This window comes from Thermobia domestica, chromosome 2 (assembly GCF_964235325.1).
Source record: "Thermobia domestica chromosome 2, izTheDome1.hap1.1, whole genome shotgun sequence".
Taxonomy (NCBI): Eukaryota; Metazoa; Arthropoda; class Insecta; order Zygentoma; family Lepismatidae; genus Thermobia; species Thermobia domestica.
The window spans coordinates 363,919,511-363,945,317 of NC_137455.1; the positions used below are offsets into that span (position 1 = coordinate 363,919,511).

General features: G+C 34.4%; 1 protein-coding gene across 1 annotated transcript; it reads left to right on the forward strand.

Annotated features, from left to right (window-relative positions):
* The first annotated feature begins 21,852 nt into the window (after window positions 1-21,852).
* LOC145679602 (uncharacterized) lies at window positions 21,853-25,077 on the forward strand. The gene has a single exon (XM_081750179.1). The coding sequence runs from the start codon at window positions 21,853-21,855 to the stop codon at window positions 25,075-25,077; it is 3,225 nt and encodes a 1,074-aa protein (XP_081606305.1).
* The last annotated feature ends 730 nt before the right edge of the window (window positions 25,078-25,807 follow it).

Here is a 25,807-nt window from a genome sequence, read left to right on the forward strand (position 1 = left end):
CTTCTTTCAGAGTGTATCCTTTAGAATTCAGAAATTTACATTGCAAGAATTACTTACATTGGCCGCTTGGTTCTGTCCCAGCTTCACGAACACACGAATGAAGTTTTCTGCACTTCGCGCACTAACCATAATATCTGTCTTTCGTGTGATTAGAAGGTTTCTTCACAAGCTCCTCCTCCTCTGTCCTCTGTGATGGAACGCTGTCAACTCCTCATTGTCTTGGTGGCCCAAACTGCTACAGGCAGAGTGGCTAAGGTCCATAAACGAACCCAGGACCTCTCGAATGAAAGTAGTTGTATAGCACACCAGACTTAGTGCATGGAGCTGTCTTGAAGTGTCACAAGTGGAAATTGACGTATGTTGTCTAAAAGCCTCTTGCTGTGGATAGTTGGTCAAATGATGAATTCAGCTTTCAAATAATCTTGAAGATTAGGGCTTCGTCACACAGCATCTCCACGCACAATATGAATATTGGAAGTGAGACCTTTTGACCCACATTCTCTTAGTTTATATAGTTGCCGTTTGCGGAACTCTACTTTCTAGCAAACGGATTTCTATTTCAGATTTAGCTACTGAGTGTTAAAAGAGAATGCTGGATCCTGATTTCTCCTTCTATCTGGACTACATACTCAAGAATAACCTGTTAACCAAATGATGTTTTCCATTTTGCAATTTTTAAATCAAAATGAATTTATTATTTTTTCATATTGTCCTGGTATTGTACGTGGTAATGTTAAAGATTCATCACAACTGAATAAAAACAATTATCCAATAGATACTTCTTTGTAACTGATGTAAATACATTCATTGACTCAATGTTACGAATATCTTTAAGGGGGTTATTGCATAAAGTTGGACTTAAGTATATGGGATCTTATTCAAACAATGCAGTATGGTGATTTTGAAGTGAAGATTTCCCCTATATCTCGTATCCAAAATGCTATTTATATCCAAAATATTTTTAATAACTTTCAAGGCACGGAAAACATTATTGAGTTTTTGTGCTAACGACATTATGTGGGTATCCCAAGTAAGGGTATTACTTATATGAAGACCTAAACAATTGTTGAAGTAATTCATTAATATCAGTAAGTATTTGTTGTCCACAAACTATGTCAAGTACACAGATTGTGTGCATTTATGCAAGTCGGGTGAACATATAGCCCTACAGGGTGGTCGTAATGCAATTATCTACTATGGATATGACATGATAAAATATCAGGAAAGAAATTATCAATAGTAAATCCTAATATTTCTATCAGAAATTGGTGTAATGAATTTTCATTTCGATTTACCTTATTCCAAATTTATGTCTATATCCCGTTCTTACTGTAATAGCAATTGTAGTATATGAATACCCAACGACAACAGTGAAGCCAAATTCAACAGCATCCACAATTTTATTTAAAAGAAACTCCTACGAACAAAGAAATTAATAATTTTTCACTTATGAGTGCTGTAGATTCAAGAAGTCCGAATTTATAATCCATTCGTTACAATTTCATTTCATTTCATTTCATTTCATTTATTTGCCTGTTTCATTAGCTTACAAAGCATGAGAAATTCTCATGTAAGCATTACAGTTGTCAGAAAGAAAGAAAAAAACATACAATATTGTCAAGTACCAGAAGTATACATCATGCAATCTTTCTAAAAATACAAAACCACATAATTAGGTAACTGTTTCTACCACACCAGGCATGTACTCACGGGTAAGTATCTGTTTCCAACTCTTCAGTGAATGAGTCATTTAAATATTCTTTAATTGTATAATAGCACTTTTCAGTGAGTAGATTATATAAAGTCTTACCAAGAATGGAAACATTGGTCATATTTTTCAAGTACAGAGGAAGTTTATTATACAGTCTGACACAATTCATGTACACGGTTTTGCTTATATTAGCATATTTTTGATGCATCACAAATATGTCACTACCTTGTCTTGTATTATGGCTATGAACATTTTTATTAAAGATAAAAAGATGCTTGTTTTTCACAGTAAAAAGAATAGATTTATAGATGTATAAACTGGGGAGTGTTAAAATTTTTGCTTCTATGAAAACCTTTTTACATGACGATTTTGTGGGTAACCCAAAAATTATTCTAATCGCTTTCTTTTGCAATCGGAAAGTGCTTAAACTATTTTCAGCAGATCCCCAGTGTATTATGCCGAAGTTAATTAATGAATTAAACTTGGCGTAGTAAAAGCTAAGAAGTGCTTCTCTCGATACAGTACCTCGAAGTTTGTATAAGGCAAAACACACGCTACTTAGTTTCTTGTTTAAAGTGGAGATATGAGCAGACCATGAAAGATCATCACTTATGATTACACCTAAAAGCTTTGTTATGCAAGAATATTGGAGTAAGTTAGAAGATATTTTTATTCTAGGTGATATACGCGGTTTTCCTGGAATATGAAAATGTAAGAGGATCGATTTATCATGATTTATAATTAACCTATTCGCTGTTATCCATTTTACTAATTTGTCCGTAAAAATGTCAGATTTCCTCTCAACTTCTTCTATTGATTTTCCTGATATTATCATACTGATGTCATCAGCATATAGAATACATTTCGCTGGATGCATAAATTCTAACAAGTCATTTATGTATATCAGGAAGAGAATAGGACCCAAAATGGAACCTTGAGGAACACCTCTGACTACAGTTGATAAAGACGAACAAGTTGTTTGAAACCCATCTGCAGCTAATTTTGATATTTGTACCGCTTGTTGCCTACTGGATAAATAAGAGAGAAACCAGTTGTGAGCTACTCCTCTAATACCATAAGCATACAACTTGCTTAAAAGAATAGCATGATCAATTGTATCAAAAGCTTTGGATAAGTCGATGAATAGGCCAACAACATATTTACTGTTTTTTAATTCAAGAGCTATATTGGACATGTAATCAAACAAGGCTGTTTCAATACTTTTCTTATTTTGGAAGCCATGTTGTGATGGTGATAGTAAGTTACATGACTTCAAAAAATTGCAGAGTCGTGACTTCATCACATATTCAAAAATTTTTGAAAACGTGGAAAGAATGGAGACTGGGCGATAATTTCTTACATCATGCATACTCCCCTTTTTATGGAGAGGAATTACTTTTGCCACTTTTAACATTGATGGAAAACATCCTTTCTCAAGAGATAGGTTAACTAAATAACAGAGATGATTTACAATGAAAGAAAAACAAAATTTAATAACAGTCACTGGAACTTCATCAAAACCTGAAGATCCCGAATTAGACATCTTACTCAATATTTTCCGTAACTCCTCTACTGTTGCTGGAATTAAAAAGATCGTATGTGAATGCATTTGAAATTTCATCGAGTCGTCATAACTCGCTTGTATGGGGTCAGGTAATGGTACACTATCTAGAAAATAATCATTGAAGACATCTGCAATCCGCTTAGGTTCTTTAATAATTTCGTCCCCAACTTTAACATACTCAAAGTCGCTCTTTTTGTTGTTTGTTCTACGATTTAAGATTTTCCACATAGTTTTAGCTTTATTAGTAGAATTAAGTATTGTGGAGCTATTTGACAGTAATTTAGCTGTTTTAATTACTCTTCTGTATATTTTCCTGTACTTAAAAATATAATTTCGAAAGCTGTGAGGAAGTGATGTATTTATTTTGAGTAATCTATTATATCTAAATAGGTTACTTTTAGAAATTTTAATGCCTCTAGTTAACCACGATTTAGTGGACGACGTCCGGATTTTACGAGTAACTTTTGGAAACGCCATATTGAAGTAATGTAAGAAAGTTTCAAAGAAGTATTTAAACTTATATTCAGTGTTAGACGTATTGTATATGCCATTCCAAGACTCGTGAGAAAGCAAGAAATTTAGATATTCCATATTATGACTGGAGAAAATTCTCTTTGTAACTGTGTATACTTTAGACTTAAGAACAGTGGTATCGTTTAAAGTGATTTTTAAAATCATCGCATCATGATCAGAGAAACCGGGATCAAATACTTCAAGGTTATAGGCAAACTAGCAGCGTTCACCCCGCTTCGCTGCGGTCACCCCGGAACGCAATAAACTTTGTTACTTAGATAATTTTTACTTTTTCGCTTTCAAATTGCAGTAAATGTTAACATTATAGCGCCTGTCATTTATGTTAACCCGCCGAGTGACACGGTCATGCGGGTTGCATATAAATACGTTTATTTTTATACCTATGATGAACTAACAAAGGATTTGTACGTTATGGACACTTGAATGGTCAATTATCTCAAGACACTGGTAATTAAAAATTAAAGTGATATGATAAAAACCATCTAGGGTCCAAATCCTAATAACCCCCCAAAAATGAAAGAAATTGGTTCAGCCGTATTAGCGTGATGAGCTAACAAAGGATTTGTGCGTTCTCTTTTATATAATAGATTGATTTTTACTAATTATGAACTGATCTAGCGCACTTTTATTATGACGTGTCGGTACATCCACTAGCGCTTGGAGATTGTACAATAGTACTAAACTCCGTTTCCACGATAATTTTCGAAACGACATGATAAGGGCTACCTCACAATAGACAGACTTTGAATAACTGACCGCGGTTCGACTTCTTGGCTGATAAAATTGGCAACCAGTGGCGTATTTACGATTTTGTTTCGGGGGGGGGGCTTTGCCTGAAAATGTGAAAATTCTGCAAAATATTTCATATACTTTACTATAGTAAGTAAGCTCTCGGGGGGGCTTAAGCCCGGAAGCCCCCCTAAATACGCTACTGTTGGCAACTATTGAAAGATGAAGTCAAATACTCATGAGTGACTAAACAACTGCAAAACCACGGGATCTTATTACAGAGGCGATGGCTCGACGGCATGATATTATAAATCTTGAAAGTGATCTCAGATCTCTTTCTGTTGGGTTTCAAATTGTTATTTTTCCTGGGCCCAGAACTTAAACTCTCAAGAATTGTATCGTCAGGTCACTACACTTTCGGCTCCCTTTCATATTCCACGATAGGAAACGTGTTGGATTTCACTATTGTTTTTACCTGCACCTACATGACTCTGAATGAAGAATGGCCCATTCTTACTTTATAGGGAATGAGTCTCAACAAATTTTAATGAAACGCTCAAAGCACAAAATTTTATGCAGATTGTCACCATGACTGTTCACAAGAATTTAGTTGTCGCACACGTTTTCCACATTTTTTCTCTCTTTTTTGACCTCCTATCTTTATTAAAAGTTTCATTTGCCCTTCTTTAGATTTGGCCACTGTTTGCATGGCGATCGCCGCCCAGCAACGTGGGCCAGTCCGGGCTTGTTTGTGACTTCCAGTTTCTCTTAAAATATTTTTAATCAATTGTATTTTACAGGGTTAATTTTTAATTTCAACTCTTTTTTTTTTTTTTTTTTTTGTGATTAGGTTTTCCAACTACGGTTAATGACTGTATGCTAAAGTAAAGGGAAATGAACGAAAGGTAGTGACGTTTGAAGTGTTGATGTAATTAAAATTGTAGTAGAAAACTGGATAATTCCGTGGAAAATTCAAAATTCAGTATTGGCCATCAGAAACTCACATAAGTCAAGTTCGAGCCAAGGACCCTTACATTATGGTCGGAGATAGCGTGGGTCAATGAAAACTTGACCCACTGACCCACCTCCCATAGTGACCTACTCTGACTCACGCCTCACCATGCACCATGATCCACCACTCATCAAGGCACATCGTCATCAACTACTAAAGAGTTTATACTTGTAAAAAAAAAAAAAAAAAAGCTGTGAAATTATCGGAGTTTGAATTTCTACAGTCAATCGCTCAAGCAGCGCTCTGTTATAATACCGGCGGATATGACATTACGATATAAAATGATAAAATATTTGTCACGGGCCATATTACGATGAATGTTAATTTAATTGTCATATATAGTTATTTCCTTGTTGAATTACACATACTTTTCAGTAGAAAATAGGATGAAATTTGAAAGTTTCAAATCAACGTAAAGTAAGCCAACGTAAAGGCAAAAAAACGTAAAATTCGACTGTGTCTCGAAAGCCAAGTAGTAATCCTATTGCTATTATTACAGTTACAAATATCGATATCAAAAAGGGCCTGAAGGTTTTTCTTCACTTAGATAAACTCATCTCAGATAAGTAAAATAAGTAAATAAAAGCAAATGAAAAAGGTAGAAAATGGAGGCCTTGAAAGGAAAACGTAGATGAAGTCACCAGTGTTCAGAAGATGCTGTCTACAGTGCACTGAGCGCACGGTGGGTCGGTAGGTCTAAGTGGGTCATGTCTTATTCACCACAACACAATAATTCACTCACAAGTCTCGACTCCTTAACCCACCTAACCCACTCTGTCTCTGATTATGGGTAGCGACCTACCAGTTATCTTCTGAGCCTTTATAATCCTTTATTTCTTTGATACACTTAAATGATTTTTTTTGTGGTTTCCCTGTACTATATAATAAGCATGTCTGTCCCTGATATTTAAGGTCTTGTGTTTGATTCTCAATGACTTATAATTCTAGTTGAATTACGGTGACTTTTTTAAAAAATTTAATAAATTAAAGTTTATAGCAACCTAAGCAACTTACAGAAAATATATAACCCATGAATATAATTTTACTCAAACAAACAACAATTAATTTTCACTAAACTTACAGAACAACAAATACGTACAGTATTATTCATAATTGCAAAGCTAGCTCATATTAGATTTAAAATATGAAGTTTGTTATTAGAAAATTCCGAATCAAATTAAATATGCTTTATTGGCTTTTGTCTACAAAGTTCTATAGCTTTACAAGTTTGATGTTTTTCCCCGCTATACAGACTATTTGTTATTATTTTATTGTTATTATTGTATTTTTTATTGTTATTATTAAATCAAGTACGTTACATCAATGAAATATGTCTTTCAATTTGTCTATAATTATGTCGCTCTAAGCAAAAGCAAAAAATGTGATCATTTACTTTGATGTTCATTTCTTTATCGGAATATATTTAATATATATATATATATATATATATATATATATATATATATATATATATATATATATATATATATATATATATATATATATATATATAATCAGCATCATATATATACATATGCACTGAGAAGGAGAGAGAGAGAGAGAAATAGAAAGAAAATAGGCACCCTGCACAGTCACATCTGCATTTGACATAATGCAACAAATGTATCCGTCTGGAAGACACTGCTAATGAGCGCAAGCCACACTCATTTGTAAGCTAACCAGACTTTAAAGTTCACATTTCATTTGTAGTGAAACCACGCAAACGTTAGCGAGCCTTTACTATTCGACTCCATTGGTATTTACAGATTATTTGTAGAACCATCTGTCCGTCTGTATCTTTGTTCCAAGAAATCTGACGTAAAAATAATTCGATTTTAATGAAACTTGGTAGGTAGGTTCCTCCAACATTCCCATATAATTCTATAGTTTGAGCTTGCAATTCATGAAGAAGAAGGGTGTCAAAATGAGCAAAATCAACCGCATGCTGCAAGTTCGAACATCTGCACACAAAATAATTTTACAGAATAATCTACTAAAAATTAGTCGATTTCGACAAAGCATATTGTAGGGTTTTAGGGTATTCTAATGATGTCCACAGTTTGGAGTTAAAATTTGCAAATAATAAAAGGGAGAATTTAACCCACCCCACCCCAATTGAAGGTTCCACAACATTTTTTTTAATGTTTGATTTTGATGTAATATGGCAAATATAATGTTTCAGATTACTGAATCATCCACTCTGGACGGATCCAATATCAGGAAACACCAAGGAGTTTATTACTTTATCTCTGATCCTTTCTTTTTTAAAAGTTTTCACGATAGCTTTCATAAAATTTATTGAATTTTGATGGAATATTATGAATATTTTCTTTGACTTTCCTATAAGCAGAGAATTCACGTCCTTAACGTAGGGTGAATATGATTACAATTTTATAATTATGTTTCACGATAATTTTGTATATTAAATGATAGAATATGTAAATCAATATATAATGATCTTCGTATTCTGTGGCTCCTCCAAGGTGTTCCTTCTCTATTACCCATAGCATTTTCCCATTAGTTCACGTTTGGGAAAACTAATTTTCTCTATTGTCCTACAGATCAACATTTCAAAAATTCACAGTCGTTCTTCATCATTTTCGTATAGTTTGCAAATTTTTGTACTGTGCAGACTATACTACTTCACGTGGAATATCTGACATTTTTTTCTTTTAACTCATGGACGATGTCCAGGAACCTAACCCGAAAAAATCCATGAGTCCACCACAACAAGATCGAACAAAGGACAGCACTCACCAGAGGTGTGCGCTCTACCACTAAGCTGCCGTGTCCCATTAAAATACAACCAAAGTACAGATACCCAACAAAAACTGCATATTAAATTAAAATTAGGAATGAACGCTACACATAAGCTATAAACATCAATAGTCAAAACGCTTACAAAACGAAAATTACTTATAGAAGTCAATGGCAAGGGGGAGTTATAAAAGAGAGTCGATGTATGAAACAGGCTAAGAAAGCCAGATCTATAGGAATACACTGTGTGTGCGTCTGTATGTGAGTCTGTATGTTGACTGAGAATCGTTAATTAGTCAGTTTGATCCTAAAGTCTGTTTCAGCACCGAGACTAATGTCATTAAGGGGGCAGACTACTAAATATTTTTCAAAAGCTTACAACTTTTCTTTTGCCAGTATTTCGGAAGTGAAAAAGAGATAATGAAATGTAACTTACCTCAGTAATAGATAATGTTATTCTACACCCGAAAATATGAATCGGAAGAATTTTCAGTGTTGCCATCCATAGAAATTACAGTGTGAGCAGAATTTGAATTACCCAAAAATCTAGGTTATGGCAGCGACTAGAAAAATGAACTCAACAGCAATTGATGACTTCTCACGCTGTCTGTGTTCCTTGTTAACTACTTTTTAAATAATATTTGTATTTATTTTGTAATAAAGAGTACAAAATAAATAATTTTTTAATTATCAGTAGAATTAAAATGCAAATATTATTTAAAAAGTAATTAACAATGAACACAAACAACACGATAAGTCATCAATTGCAGTTGAATTCATTTTTCTAGTCGCTGCCATAACCTAGATTTTTGGGTAATTCAAATTCTGCTCACACTGTAATTTCTATGGATAGCAACACTGAAAATTCTCCCGATTTGTATTTCTGGTTGTATTAGCTATTACTAAGGTGGGTTACATTTCATTATCTCTTTTCACTTACGAAGAACTGGCTAAAGAAAAATTGTTAGCTTTTGAAAAATATTTAGTAGTTTGCCCCCTTAACATATTTACTGCGCTGGGCAATAATAAAATACAGCCCGTCATTATTATTATTATTATTATTATTATTATTATTATTATTATTATTATTATTATTATTATTATTATTATTATTATTATTATTATTATGCCATTAGGTTTGGCTGGAAATATTTCTCCCATGTTCCTCGATCTTCAGTTTTCACTTTTATCTTCCAATATTATCTTCTATTTTTCAACTCATCGATCAATTGTGTTCTTCTTCTTCCTATTCCTCGCTTTTCTTCCAACTTTTACTCTATGGCAGTATGAAGAAGAAAATTTCTTCGCAAGATGTGTCCAATCCAATTGGCTTTTCTACGAAGGATGCTGGCGAAAATTGTCCTCTTCTCTTCTATCCGCTTTAAAAGATCTTCTTTTGTTACTCTCTCTGTCCATTTTATTTTATCTATCTTTCTCCAACACCATATTCCGATGCTTTCTAGATATTTCTTCTCTAACTTCCGTACTGTCCAAGTCTCTGAACCATACAGTCTAATACTCCATTAATATAACACTTGAACAACTTCTTTCCTTATTAATAAGGCTGCTATTTAAGAGGCCTCATCAGTGTGAAATTAAAATACTGCTAATTTTACAGTATATTCAAATAGATAAAAGATAATCGAAAAGTGGAACAAGACCTCCCTAGACAATATTATTCTGCATGAGATACCGTTATCATGACTCATTTATCTGCTTTCGATTTCCAGTCATTTAGATAATTGGCATTTATTTTCGAGTTTCTAAATAACTACAAACGGAAAGCTACTAGGTGACTCGTGATAACGGTACCTCATGCAAAATAACATCGTCTAGGGAAGTCTTGATCCACTTTTCGGTTATCTTCTATCTATTTGAAGATATCACATAATTACTGTAAAATTAGCGGTATTTTAATTTCGCAGTGATAGGGACTCTTAAGAGTGATCTTTCTTTGTTGAATGCTTCTTATCTATTCTATAGCAATTCTTGACTTGATCTCTTTGGTGCAATAACCGTCTTTCATCTAAATATTTCCCAAATATTTGAAATTATTGACCACTCCGAGTACTGTTCGTTCTATTCTGACCACTAATTACACGTTCCCACAGGATGTTTTTACGACTTTCGATTTTTCCATGTTGATTATCATTCTATATAGTTTCTCAGTGTCGACTGTTTTGTCAATCACATCCTGTAGCCCCTTCTTTAGTTCTAACAGTGTCATCTGCATACGTGATCTTGTTAATGATCTGCCCTAGCTGGCAAATTTTTACAGGTTCCAGAACTAGAGTATAAAGAACAAGCTAGTCTGGGAACATTTATCGTCCCAGGCAATTGGGGCCATGCGTAAATACAACCCAGCACCAAAGTTTCATGAAACGGATCTACAGCTTAACTTAAGATCCTACCGGAATTCAAACCTGGGTCTTCACCGACGAACTATATCTCTAGTCGGAATCGTAAAACAAATATGGGAGCTACTTGAATTGAAATACGAACCTACTTTAACCTAACAGCCGCAGATTGTGAGTGCTAATCATATTAAACATATTAAAATAGTCTGGGAGGCAACAACTCCGACTGTGATCCGTAAAATTAGGTTTACCTTCAAGAGAAAAGTTGCAATTCTTCGTCTCGAAAGAGTATCCTTAAAGTGATTTCCCATCTCGGAGAGTATATCTATTTGTACTGAAAGAACTCTTACCGTCTCTTGTTTCGTTTCATCTAGTGAACAAACTCTAAAATGAGACATTCTGTAGTTTGTTACGTGTGATGATTTATCACACTATATATATATATATATATATATATATATATATATATATATATATATATATATATATATATATATATATATATATATATATATATATATATATATATATATATTGACAACAAATACTGTATGTCGTGCCTAGTATGCAGGGATGTACAACTAAATGACACAGTATTAGTTGCTTCTACCTACTATCTGAAGTAGGTAGGAATACATTAACACTTCTATCTCCACCAACCTACTGCGTAGGATTTTTCATAGAACAACATGCGAAAGGTGATTCAATTAATTATAACTGCGACTGTTTACCTTTAGAGTATTCATTTATTAAGAGATCTTTAAAGTAGAGTTTAATAGGATGTTGTGATGTAAATTATTAGGTAAAACTATTAAATCACATTTCATATAACTGTTGGTGAATTGGTCAATATTAGAATGTCAGAGATGTATTATAACATACCTCGATAAACTGGATTCGAACTTCTGGCTACGAAGTTCGTCTTCTAACTTCCTCACAGTGGATGGATGTCCACTGGAAATGTTGTTAACAGCTGCTTCCCAATAGTGGCTCTATCGAGAATAATCCTCGGAGACTAGTCCAAGACTGCTCATGGAGACTGATCCAAGACTCCCTGAGACTGATCCAAAACTGCCTCTCCAAGACTGATCCCCAAGACTGATCCTCCTTCAGTCAAATATTAGCTTTTTATCTTCGTGTTCATGATGACGAATTTGTTGTTCTTTGATTACAAATTCTGAAACTCTTACATCTCTGAGCCGAAATTGTGCTGATTCACAATTTCTGCGTTTTCTCTCATTAACCAAATTCTCCAGACAGCTTATGTCTGCGAAATTCACACTTTTACCTAATTTTGATAATGTGTACATGTTGACATAAATTTCTACATCGTTTTACATTTATTTGTTTCGTATTTGTTTTTATATTCTTATGACACTGCAGACTCGTGTCTATTCCTTCAAGAAAACAACAAGCATCAGCAATGCGTATTATGATGATATAATATGTCTGCAACCTAATTACAACAATTTAAATCATAAACAAACATTTTACTATTTCCTTCTGAAACCAATTAATGAGATTGAATAAATTTAGATCTTAACATCTTCCAGAATTTTGGCGTACCGTGACACGCCCCCACTTTAAACTGAGGCATCTCCGATGACGACTAGATCTTTGAAAAAGATCGGCTTTCGGAGAACTCCCTGTATATAAAATTTCAAAATTATTAATTCATGTGCAAATTACAAAATAATTCTTTTAAATTGAAAGCCAAAATTATACTGTTGAGAAAAACAAACAAAAATTAATGATTATTAATTCTCACGAATTTTCTTTTCTTTTTTTTTCAAAAGTTCAATTAATTCTTTTCTACTTATAAATCCACATCTGTTTGATAACAGTATACTGCATTTATCTGCCATCTGTAGATGGCAGTAGTAGAAACTCAACACTACTTGAAACTTGTCTGTCGTCAACACACTAACAAATGTTTCCAACCTAAGTCCTTTCTTAGGGAAATTGAAACTGATATCTTTGTCTTTAATTTATATATACACACACACAATAGTATATTTTCATGCACTTTCACTATGATTTTTTTTATCTTAAATTCACCAAAACACTACTACACTAACAAAACAGCATTATTGTTTCAGCAAACTTGACCCAAATTGATCAACATAGTTGGCAACTCAATGTCAACTCTGCGTCAACGCTTTTATGTTAAAGTGATGATCTTAGCAAAACTTCATCTTTCTTCTTCTCCTTCTCTGACTTCCGTTTAACCTTGACCAGATTATGTATCCGTTCTACGTGTAAAACGTCCTTCCAACACATAATGATCCACGTCCACTCTTTGTTCATTCACTCTTACAGTTTTACTGCATGAAATAATACCACCTCGATATCTGAATTAACCAATTCACAGTCCAAAATGTGAACTAAATGTGATTCTGAATATATTATTTTGTTTTTTAAATTAAGTGTTCATTTTCTAAATATGTGATGTGTGATTACTTTACTTGTGCGACAGTGTTATATATATATTTTTTCACATCCTTTACTCTTATATACATCATCTCTACTTTTTAATGGTAAGTACCCTACTTTTTATTATTTCTATTAGTTGATATTATTGATTAAATTTAAACTCTATTTATAATACTACAAATGTTTTATTTAAAATATTTTTATTCCTATTATTATTTAAGTTTCCCGTAACCTATTTTCTTATTATTAAATCACTCACTTTATTACAATTCACTGTACACAAAACATATTTACAGATTCGGGATTTTTACTGATGCAGATTCATATTTCCATGAATCTGGGAATAGGCTTTGGATGATTACTTGCGGCCATACTCGCAAGACATCTATAAATACCATTTTGTATACAGTTACTTCATTTATTTATTTAACTTTCGTTACTATTATTTATTTATTTATTAAAAAAAATATTTAATTTAAATCTCCATTCTTCTCCATACTCAAAAATATTTTATTATGTATTTATCTTATTTAATTTGTCAAAATCGGGTATAAACTTAATAAAAATTGATATATCTAGATGTTGTATCGATAATCAATAGTACATCTATTGTACTCCATAATCGTCTATTCTTAGTTCTTAACTTAAACGTCTTTAGTCGCTGGCCTTGCAACATAAAAACTATCCAAGTTGTTGTCACTTTCGGGTTTAATCAATAATATAATAATAATTAATAATATAATATAATAATAATCTTAAAAATAATGTAATGTTAATAATGCTAAATAATACTTAATTAATTCATTTTGCCAAATGGCCTAAGCTTTGAAACGATATCTCCGATCAGTTTAATAAACATGATTCTTTAACTCGTCTCTTAATGTTCTGTATCTATTAAGGGTTTCTCAGCAGACTGCATATAGCAAAGTCCTATTTCCCCTAAAATATATCTTATAGTAAGCTTACTTTATTTCTTATAGCTATAGCTAGAGCTCTCTATATTTCAACTAGTATATATATCTATTCTTTGCTTACTCATTTACTTATTTATTTAGCTAGCTTCTTTTTCCTTATTAACATTAATAAAATATAATCATAAGTTTAATAATATAATAATCATAAGTTTAATAATATAATAATAATAATTAATAATTAATAATTAATTATTTGTCACTTCCTGTTATAATAAAATTCTTCAAGATTAATCAAAATCTTGACTGTCATATCCGTAATAAAATATCTATTAATCTATTTTTCTATTAAATTAGCTATCTATTTCTCTATTATCTTCATCTATTTTCCTCCTCTCTTTCTCTTTCCAGATCTTTCCATCTCTCCTCTTTCTCATTTTCTCATTCCTTAGTTAAATGTTTGTGATTAGTCTTTTTTTTCTACCTTTCCTTATCCTAGAACTTAACTATTCTAACTTGAAACGCTAGATAGCAAGCCTTATTTTCTCTATTCCTAATTTTTTCCTTACACTTTTATTTCCTTAACATTTAAATTATTACTATGTCTAAAATCTAAAAAAAAAATTCAAAATTTTGATCTTTCTAGATACTCAGCTAAATAGGTAAGATTCACACAAAAAAAAATTCACTGCTTTGCGAAACGACAAGTGGGTATCTATTTCCTCTCTGTACCGCCTTAATGTCGCCGAAGACTTATGTGTTCATATTAAATAAAAATTTTCGTGAGAGGTTTGGTGCACTCCCAGTTCAACATCACGAAAATGTGATTTCTAACCTACCTAGATTTTCCTATCAAGAAGTTTCCTAATTCTGGTGAATATATTTACTAACATTTTAAAACTTAATCACTAAACATTTCATCAATCATTTTTTTTTTCATTCTATCTTGCCTTCTTATTTACTAATATGCTCTTTTTTTTCCAGATAGCTTCTTAGTCATAACTTTTCTCCTTTATTATCTCGTTATTTAATTATACTTAAAACTTTAAATTCTTATTTCTTTAATAATGTATCGTTTATTATGTCGTAAAGACATCTTTATTTATTCAATTAAATTCTAGTATTTACTTCTTTTTAAATTCATTTTTAATTCCTATTAATTAATAATTACACCTATTTAAATCTTACTAAAAATATAATATATGCAAATCTTTAACCCTGTAACCTAAATATCTATTATAATAATTCTTAGTGACTAACCTATTCTTAAAACTAATTATAATTCCTATGACTATAATCTTACTTAACTCCTTATATATATATCCTTATCCCATAACATAAATCTTACAAATCTAACTAATAATAATGCTATATACATTCTAATGAATTTATCCTCTATTTACATGTCTAAGTATGAATACTTATTGTAGCATCCAAGCATGTCGCTGGATGAATAGCAATGATGACAACACTGTTGCCTTGAAAACGACATTTCTAAACGTATTATGCTTAATTTTATCACCCAGTGAGGGCGGGTGGTGCGGGTTAATTTACCCTTATGGCTCATAGCCATGATTATAGCCTAGTGACTATACTCTTATTTAAACCTAATGACAACTTACTATCGTAACGGGAATCGAATCCGTTGGTTCGATTCTTAACCTAATCATGATGGCTAATCAAACCTAACGCATGTTATTACTCTTACAAATTACTCTTGCTTGCGACAGGTAATTACTATTACCGGGAATCGAACTCCTAAGCATCTGCACCATGACAACATATTACTGCATCTGGGATTGAACCAATGACCTATTTTTTAATTAGCACTGTACTGAGAACGCTACGCGGCATACGCCTCACAGCATACTCCACCATGACAACAAATACTGTATGTCGTGCCTAGTATGCAGGGATGTACAACTAAATGACACAGTATTAGTTGCTTCTACCTACTATCTGAAGTAGGTAGGAATACATTAACACTTCTATCTCCACCAACCTACTGCGTAGGATTTTTCATAGAACAACATGCGAAAGGTGATTCAATTAATTATAACTGCGACTGTTTACCTTTAGAGTATTCATTTATTAAGAGATCTTTAAAGTAGAGTTTAATAGGATGTTGTGATGTAAATTATTAGGTAAAACTATTAAATCACATTTCATATAACTGTTGGTGAATTGGTCAATATTAGAATATCAGAGATGTATTATAACATACCTCGATGAACTGGATTCGAACTTCTGGCTACGAAGTTCGTCTTCTAACTTCCTCACAGTGGATGGATGTCCACTGGAAATGTTGTTAACAGCTGCTTCCCAATAGTGGCTCTATCGAGAATAATCCTCGGAGACTAGTCCAAGACTGCTCATGGAGACTGATCCAAGACTCCCTGAGACTGATCCAAAACTGCCTCTCCAAGACTGATCCCCAAGACTGATCCTCCTTCAGTCAAACATTAGCTTTTTATCTTCGTGTTCATGATGACGAATTTGTTGTTCTTTGATTACAAATTCTGAAACTCTTACATCTCTGAGCCGAAATTGTGCTGATTCACAATTTCTGCGTTTTCTCTCATTAACCAAATTCTCCAGACAGCTTATGTCTGCGAAATTCACACTTTTACCTAATTTTGATAATGTGTACATGTTGACATAAATTTCTACAACGTTTTACATTTATTTGTTTCGTATTTGTTTTTATATTCTTATGACACTGCAGACTCGTGTCTATTCCTTCAAGAAAACAACAATCATCAGCAATGCGTATTATGATGATATAATATGTCTGCAACCTAATTACAACAATTTAAATCATAAACAAACATTTTACTATTTCCTTCTGAAACCAATTAATGAGATTGAATAAATTTAGATCTTAACATCTTCCAGAATTTTGGCGTACCGTGACACGTACCGTGACAATATATATATACAGGTTGTTTCAGATAAAACGTCCAGTGCTTATAACAAAAACTGAGATAGGAAAATGTCATAGGGCACATCACATGGTGTTGTTGTGGTGACCCCCAGGGCCCTCTTTCAAGGGGGCCCAGGGGCCAACTTCAAATTTTCAAATAGGAACATGTATTGAATCATACCTCATTCAATTGTACTTGAAAAACGAAACAACTTATGTAGGAAACAATTTTCGATTTGGGCAACCGTTTTTAAATGGCCGCAAAAAGTGGGTCCTATATCAGATAAAACGTCCAGTGCTTATAAATCCGAAATGGCTGAGAATAAAAAGATGAAACACAAACTGAGATAGGAAAATGTCATAGGGCGCATCACATGGTGTTGTTGTGGAGACCCCCAGGGCCCTCTTTCAAGGGGGCCCAGGGACCAACTTCAAATTTTCAAATGGGAACACGTATTGAATCATACCTCATTCAATAGTACTTGAAAAACGAAACAACTTTTGTAGGAAACAATTTTCGATTTGGGCCACCGTTTTCAAAATGGCCGCAAAAAGTGGGTCCTGTATCAGATAAAACGTCCAGTGCTTATAGGCCTAAATCGGAAACGGCTGAGAATAGAGAGATGAAACAAAAACTGAGATAGAAACATGATAAAGCATATCAAGTGGTGTTGTTGCAGTGACCCTCAGGAAACTCCGTGAAGGGGATCCAGATGCCAACTTCAAACTGATACAGGACTTTTTGCGGCCATTTTGAAAAAGGTGGCCCAAATCGAAAATTGTTTCCTACAAAAGTTGTTTCGTATTTTAAGGACTATTAAATGAGGTATGATACAATACACGTTCCCATTTGAAAATTTGAAGTTGGTACCTGGGCCCCCTTGAAGGAGGGCCCTGTGGGTCGCCAAGGCAACACCATGTGATGCACCGTATGGCATTTTCCTATCTCAGTTTTTGTTTCATCTTTTTATTCTCAGTCATTTCGGATTTATAAGCACTGGACGTTTTATCTGATATAGGACCCACTTTTTGCGGCCATTTAAAAACGGTGGCCCAAATCGAAAATTGTTTCCTACAAAAGTTGTTTCGTTTTTCAAGTACTATTGAATGAGGTATGATTCAATACATGTTCCTATTTAAAAATTTGAAGTTGGCCCCTGGGCCCCCTTCAAGGAGGGCCCTGGGGGTCACCACAACAACACCATGTGATAAGCCTTATGGCATTTTCCTATCTCAGTTTTTTTTTCATCTTTTTATTCTCAGCCGTTTCGTAGTTATAAGCACTGGACGTTTTATCTGAAACACCCTGTATATATAAAAGTTAATATGGTCATTGTTATCCCAGAAGGTTATGCTTTCAGTTCCTGAACCATAGGGCACTCGAGCGCCTCTAGTGGAAATTTCTGAACCACATACGTTCGAATGAGCTGCCGGTAGCCTGAGCAGCCATTCGAAACGATATGTCGAACTGGGCAAGGTTAATCTCTACTTGAATTGTAAATCTATATCGGTCTTCATGGAAATTGTATAGTTTGAAAAATTATAGTGTTCAAAATCGAGAATATTGTGAAATTGATAATATTTATTAAAATGTCAACCAATTTATTTCTATGATTTTTCGAAAATTTCTACATTTGGTGTGAATTTATATTCGGGTTTTAAGAGGCGGATCGAAAAACTCTTCCCGAAGGTGAACGATGGTTGATCTATACTTAATTAATTGGGTGAGTGTTATTTTTGATTATAAAATATTCTCTTTATAATGTTATATTTCCTACAGATCAAATATAGATTTCTTATTGGATTGATATAATTTAGGAGGTATTACATGTATTAGATTCATTATCGAAAGTTGTATTAAGGGGTAATTCTTGTTGTTAAGAATCACAGTACCATTCAACCTAGCTTTATAAAGCAAATTAAATTATGATAAATGTTCTAACTTTTCAAAATAGCTTTAATCTTGTTATATTTTGTTGAAAATATTTCTGTATTGCATATTTATTTTTCCACAAATTTTGTTATAAAATTTATCAAGTTTGAAAATCAGTTATTTTCAATTATCCATATTACCTAGTTTTCACAATTTTAATTTGGAGGATAACAGCTGTTTTTTCGGAAGTATTTGAGCTAGTTCTAGTTAAAATTTTACTATAAATTTAGAATGAAACCCGATAAGTATTTCACGGAAATATTCAAATGCTAACTTACAAATATGTTAATTATTCATTGAAATTACGAATCCCGTAAACCGAAAATTGTCCTAATTTTTATAACCAGCGGCCCAGGACGGAGCACTTAGAGGCACGTTACAAGTTTGTAATTAGGTAGTATGTAGTACTATCACAAAGTAATTTATCCATATAAATAAAAATGAAAGTGCCTATATATGTTACTTAGTTCTTGAAGCACCCGACCGATCTCGATCAAATTTTCAACATAGATGAATTTCGGGCTTACGATGTTTTTTTTTATCATTTCACTTTGACGGTGTAACTTAGGGGAGTGGAATAGATATATAAAAATGATCGAAAATAACCAATATTAGCAGTGAATTCATAATTTTCGTTTTCACTGAGATGAACAGTGACACTTCCGATGTCGTTCAACTCTAAGTTCAGCCCCGCAACTTGGGGAATGGGAGGGTATATATATATATATATATATATATATATATATATATATATATATATATATATATATATATATATATATATATATATATATATATATATATATATATATATAATCGAAAATGACCGAAATTATTGTCGAATCCATAGTTTTCGGGGTCACTGATATGAACAGTGACACCTACGATGCCGTTTATATCCAAATTCAGCCCCCATTAATACTACTAAGGATGGATGGTGACATGTAAAATAATTGAAAATGACCTATATTAGTGTCGAATTCATAGTTTTTGGGTACCTAAGTAGGTTGGTGACAGTTTTGGTGTCCTTTATGTCCAAAATGAAACAAAAATCGGGCCATTCTGCCAGTTTAATTTTAATTTTAGTATATATTTCTTTTCCTTTCAAAAAGAAAGTATGATAATTGTAAGGGGAAAAGTTTAATTTGAGAAGGAAATCTGCGTCTTTAGAAATTAGTGCTGCGGAATTTATCTCGAAGCCAGGTCCTCAAATAACTAGTATTTTGGTTATATAATACTTTTTTTTCTTTCTTGTTTGTGTAAAGAATTCAAAATAAATCAGTTGTGAAGGCTGATGGAAAACTGGAGGTCTCTCCGTTTCTGATCTCCCACTAGATTCTCATTGTGGCAGCTGGATTCGCAGAGAAAGTTCTTAAAACCGCAGAGAAGATGCTTGACATCTTGGGCAAAATCTCCCAGGGTTTGTGATCAGCTTCTCCAAGATATCTCTCTTCCTCTCCTCCCATTTTTTATGTCCTGAAAGCGATCTCTTCTCTTCGTCACTGTCTTACAGCATCTCTCTTTAAGGATCTCCAAGTGTCGCTGTGTCGTTTCAGTAACGAATCGCTCAGAGATCAACGTTGGAAGTGAACCAACACTGGCTTTTGTCTAATATAATTCTACTTGCGCCTCTCACTCCGCACGTCACCCCGCTCAACTCAGACCTACATAAACAAGGCAGGAACCAAGCTGTCTCATGAAAAGGCATCTTTTAAACTTCGTCACCGTCTTGTTCCTTTTCCATCACCCAAATGGATCTCCCAAAAGCTTCCAAATCGGTTTAACCCTTTAGGATGTGACATTTATACAAAAGAAATGCATTACATTAGATACTTCATAGTAGCGAGACCTGTGGTGTCGAGAATTCTAAATTATGTTGGATGAAGTAACTTTCACGCTACGTACAAACGAAGATTCGATTTGCTATTTCCATCACAAATGCATACAAAGTTAATAGGCTTTTAAATTAAGGGAAACAGCACTAATATTTGTCGATAATTGACAACTAAATTAAGAGTTTGGGTAATTGGCTAGTGTTATTCCAATATGATGTGATTACTCTCCTCTCCTCACTAGTTTAGGGTATTGTACATGCGTTTAAGGTGCTAGGTTCCGCGGTTCCTTTCCTGGAATTTAATCGAGTTGAGTTGAGTTGAGTTTGAGTTTAACGTCCCTTTTCAGCAGCGAGGCTATATGATACTTGGACCTACTGATTAACGTGGAATCCGAACCACATGAGCTCCCGCCAGGAATCTAATGGAAGGTAATCGAATATACTACACTTGTTCAGACTACCGATCTCGTCCTACATAACCTTTCTGCTGACAGAGGACGTAAAAGAAATCAATCAATATGAAAAATAAGCGTCTGATTTCTGTCCACTTTGTATAAATTATTTACGATGAGATTGGTTCACCAAAATCTCTTCGTAAAGGGTGTCCCATAAAGAACACAGCTTCTGAAATGCCCGCCATTTCTGTTCTAGTAAGTTGGCAGCACTGAACGTTACACGATTTTGATCTCTTGTCTTTGTGGTTAGTTGTCACGGTACGCCAAATAGCGCATGATTATCACTTGGTTTCTGTAGGGGTAGGAATGGAACACTTCTGGACGGAACAGCGTGTTGTCATAGTGACAATTTATTATAATGTGATGAATGTTGTTCAGAGACTGGTGAATGTTTGGCGATGAGAATTACGCACAACTCGGAGCTCCGTCACTACTAACCACAAAGACTAAAAGTGAAAATCGTTTAACGTTCAGTGCTGCCAACGTACTAGAACAGAAATAGCGGGCATTTCAGAAGTTGCGTGATTTATCGGACACGTTTTATATTTACCCTGTCTATTGGTTTGTCTGTCCGTCCGGGAGACAAGAAAATCTCAACAACCACTTGATGGATCACAGACAATTTTGGCCAAGACATAGAGAGCAGAAAGTTTGGACTGGCGTTTATTAATAGTGGCCCGGGACCAAAAAGGTCCACGCATGCCGGATGCGAACGGGCGTGTCCACGGGTTGCGGATAGTGGAAAGGCCCTCAGATATGGGGGTTAGCTGCGAAATAAGCAGGAATGACCTGACGAATAAGCAGTCGCGGACAATACGGCTAAGGGAGAAAACCCTGACAGAAAATCCTGGTCCTCCAGGTTGGAGGTTGAGCGTAAGGCTAACAACTTTACCTCGTAAAAAGAATATTGTTGCGGATACCCTAACCAAGCCTCGGAATTGGAATGGAAATTTGGAATCGGAACGGCAGAGGAAGAGGAAAAGGATAATGAGAAGGAAAAAGGATATAATACTAGCCACATGGAACATTAGAACCTTAAACAAACCCGGAAAACTAAAAGTAATAAGAGAAGAGCTGGATAAATACAGAGTGAACATAACTGCATTACAGGAAGTACGATGGCAAGAAAATGGAATAATTAGAACCGGGAATCATATACTGATGTACAGTGGAGGAAACACGAACACCAAATTCACAGGGTTTTTGTTACAAAAGTCGCTTCAACCACAAGTCATTAAATTCTCACCAATCAACGACAGAATGTGCAGTCTAAGAATAAGAGGAAAATTTTTCAATACCACAATATTCAGTGTGTACGCGCCAACAGAAGAAGCAAGTACGGACAAAAAAGAAGAATTCTATACGAAATTAGAAGAAGAAATAAGCAAAGTTCAAAGGCATGATATTAAAATAATACTAGGAGACCTAAATGCGCAAGTAGGTAAAGAAGAGATTTACAGAAGCACGGTAGGAAAGGAAAGTCTACATGAAAACAGCAATGATAATGGACAGAGATTAATAGATTTTGCCAGTGAGAAGAACATGATCGTAAAAAGCACTTGGCAACCTAGGAAAGATATACATAAAGAAACATGGACTTCTCCGGATGGAAACACAAAGAGCCAAATAGACCACATCATAATAGATAAACGACATGCATCAGACATAATGAAAGTAAGCAGCTGTAGAGGAGCAGATGGGGATACGGATCACTTCCTAGTTAGGGCTACATATAGACAAAAAATAGATACAATGAAAAACATAAAAGGAGAAAGGCAGGAAAGACACAACATACAAGGAATGAAAGATAAAGGATTGCTGGATAAATATAAGAGAAAGTTAGAGGAACAGTTAGATATAGAAAGAGAAAACTGGAAAGAAAGTAGCTTAGATATAAAATGGAACATGCTGAAATGCAGCATCAACAACGTAGCTGAAGAAACCTTAGGAAAGAAGAAACAGGAGAAGAGAGCGGAATGGTTTGATGAAGAATGTGAAGCAGCGATTAAAGAAAGAAACGAAGCCAGAAATAGAATGATACAGAGGCGGACAAGACAAACAGTTAACGAATACACGAAGAAAAGAACAATAGCAAGCAAACTATGTAGAAGGAAGAAGAGAGAATATGAGAAGAAAAGGATAGAAGAGTTAGAGAGAATGAACGAGAGAAAGGAAATCAGAAACTTTTATGCAAAAACAAGGGAAATAAAGAAAGGATTCCAGCCAAGAGCAGTGTTCTACAAAGATAAGCGAGGTAACCTAATAGGAGACAAAAAGAAGGCACTAGACAGGTGGAAAGAATACTTCGGCGAACTGTTAAATGGAGAAAGGGAAGAACTGAAAGAAAAGGGAGAAATAAGTAAAGAAAAGTCGCCTCAGGAAAACTTAGAACAAGCCATACCCCCATCACTGGAAGAGGTACAAAAGGAAATACTAAGGTTAAAAAATAACAAAGCGTCGGGAGAAGATGGAATAGAAGCAGAACTACTGAAGGGAGGTGGGGAAGTTGTCGCAAGAACATTGCATGAGTTAATAACGGAGGTGTGGGAAAAAGAGAAAATGCCTGAGGAGTGGTATATGGGGATAATACACCCCATACATAAGAAAGGAGATAAGGCAGACTGTGGAAACTATAGAGGAATAACGTTATTAAATGTAGCATATAAAGTATTTAGCAAGATACTAGCGACAAGACTAGAACACTGGGGTGAAAACATAATAGGAGATTATCAGGCAGGATTCAGAAACCAACGATCAACAACTGATCAAATATTCACATTACGTCAAATACTAGAGAAATTCTACGAGTATGACAAGCCATTGTACCAGATGTATGTAGACTTTAAGCAAGCATATGACAGTCTGTACAGAAATAAGATATTCGAAATAATGGAAGAATTTGGAATTCCAAAGAAACTAGTCAGTCTAACCAAAATGACCTTAAAATCTACAAAATGTAAAGTAAGAATAGAACAAGACTTGACTGAAGAATTTGAAGTTAAGAGGGGATTAAGACAAGGCGATGTAATTTCAACAATACTTTTTAACATAGCGCTGGAAAAAGTAATACGACAGCTCCCTATTAACCCAGGAGGAACCATTTTAAATAGAACGGCTCAAATTCTAGCATATGCAGACGATATAGCAATACTAGCACGGAACACACACACACTAGAAGAGAATTACAAAGTAATGAAAAATAAAGCAAGGGAAATAGGTCTAGAAATAAATGTAAACAAAACAAAATATATGAAACTCGAGGATTCCAAAAGGACCAATCAGGAAGGAGATTTAAATATGGATGACCATACAATAGAACGAACAAGAAAGTTTAGGTACCTGGGCACGACAATCACCGAAGACAATAAAACAGCAGAGGAGATACAGGAAAGAATAAGAAACGGAAATAAGTGCTATTATGCATTACAGAATGTATTCAAATCTAGAAACGTCAGCAGAAAAACAAAGTTAAGCCTGTACAATACCATATTAAAACCAATAGTTATGTATGGTTCGGAAAGTTGGGTAATAAATACGAGAGAGGAGGAATGGCTAGCGAGATGGGAAAGAAAAGTCCTGAGAAAAATATATGGACCAATAAGGGAGAATAACGCATGGCGCATAAGAACGAATTTAGAATTGCAGGAACTATACGACCAACCAAATATAATAGCACGAATCAAACAAGGAAGACTAAGATGGGCAGGGCATGTACAGCGCATGCAGGAAAGTAGAACTGCTAAGAAAGTGTTTGTAGGGAAACCAGACGGTCGAAAGAGAAGAGGCAGGCCCAGGAAAAGATGGATAGACGACATAGAAGAGGATGTAAAGAAATTAGGAATTAGAGGCTGGAGAAGAAAGGCAGAGAATCGAGAAGAATGGAGGAGAGTGGTTAGGGAGGCCAAGGCCCTTCAAGGGCTGTAGCGCCGACCAGTAAGTAAGTAAGTAAGTAAGTAAGTTTATTAATAGTGGTGATCCAGCCACCGGAAATAGTAGAAGTTAACCACTTCCAGTTTCAACGTTGATCACTATAGAGGAAGATTGGTAATAGATAGCAAGAAGCAGTTTTTTGTAACACTCAGAGTGAATACTGCGAAAACTATTGCGTCAAATTACACACAACAAGCTCCCTTTGTAAAACATTCATCCATTAAACCACCAGGAGAAGGGCTGCAAGCAAAGTGATACCCATAATACTTAGGGAAATCCGTCGATTGACATACCAAGAAAATCCCCCGACGCAACGTAATATGGACCACAGATTCCACTTAGTAGAGAGTCAACTGTAAACTAAACAATTCGCTCAGGTTAAAATGTGTGCGGAAGACCCATGTACACTACCTGCTACCCCTCACGTTGTGAACTTAAGATGAACTGCTAGTAACTGTATGAAAAGTCCCTTAAGGGTTCCAAATGGAAGAAAGTTGTCACAATGAATGAATCATATGTTCAGCTGGTAGTCACATTCGGGGGATCACATACCGTGACATTGACGGCAAGGAGCACAGTAACTTTCTTCGTCAGTGCAGAGGAAATTTCCCACGTGGCTTTATGGTTGTTACGAGACTCGGAAATGTTGATGATATTCAAGGTAGACAAAAACGTAAGATGAATGTAAAGTATTTCCAAGAATCCATTTTGACACCTATATATT

Bases quoted from the DNA above. Each gene is read 5' to 3' on its own strand.
- LOC145679602 (XM_081750179.1), top strand. From the start codon at position 21,853: ATGCCGGATGCGAACGGGCGTGTCCACGGGTTGCGGATAGTGGAAAGG.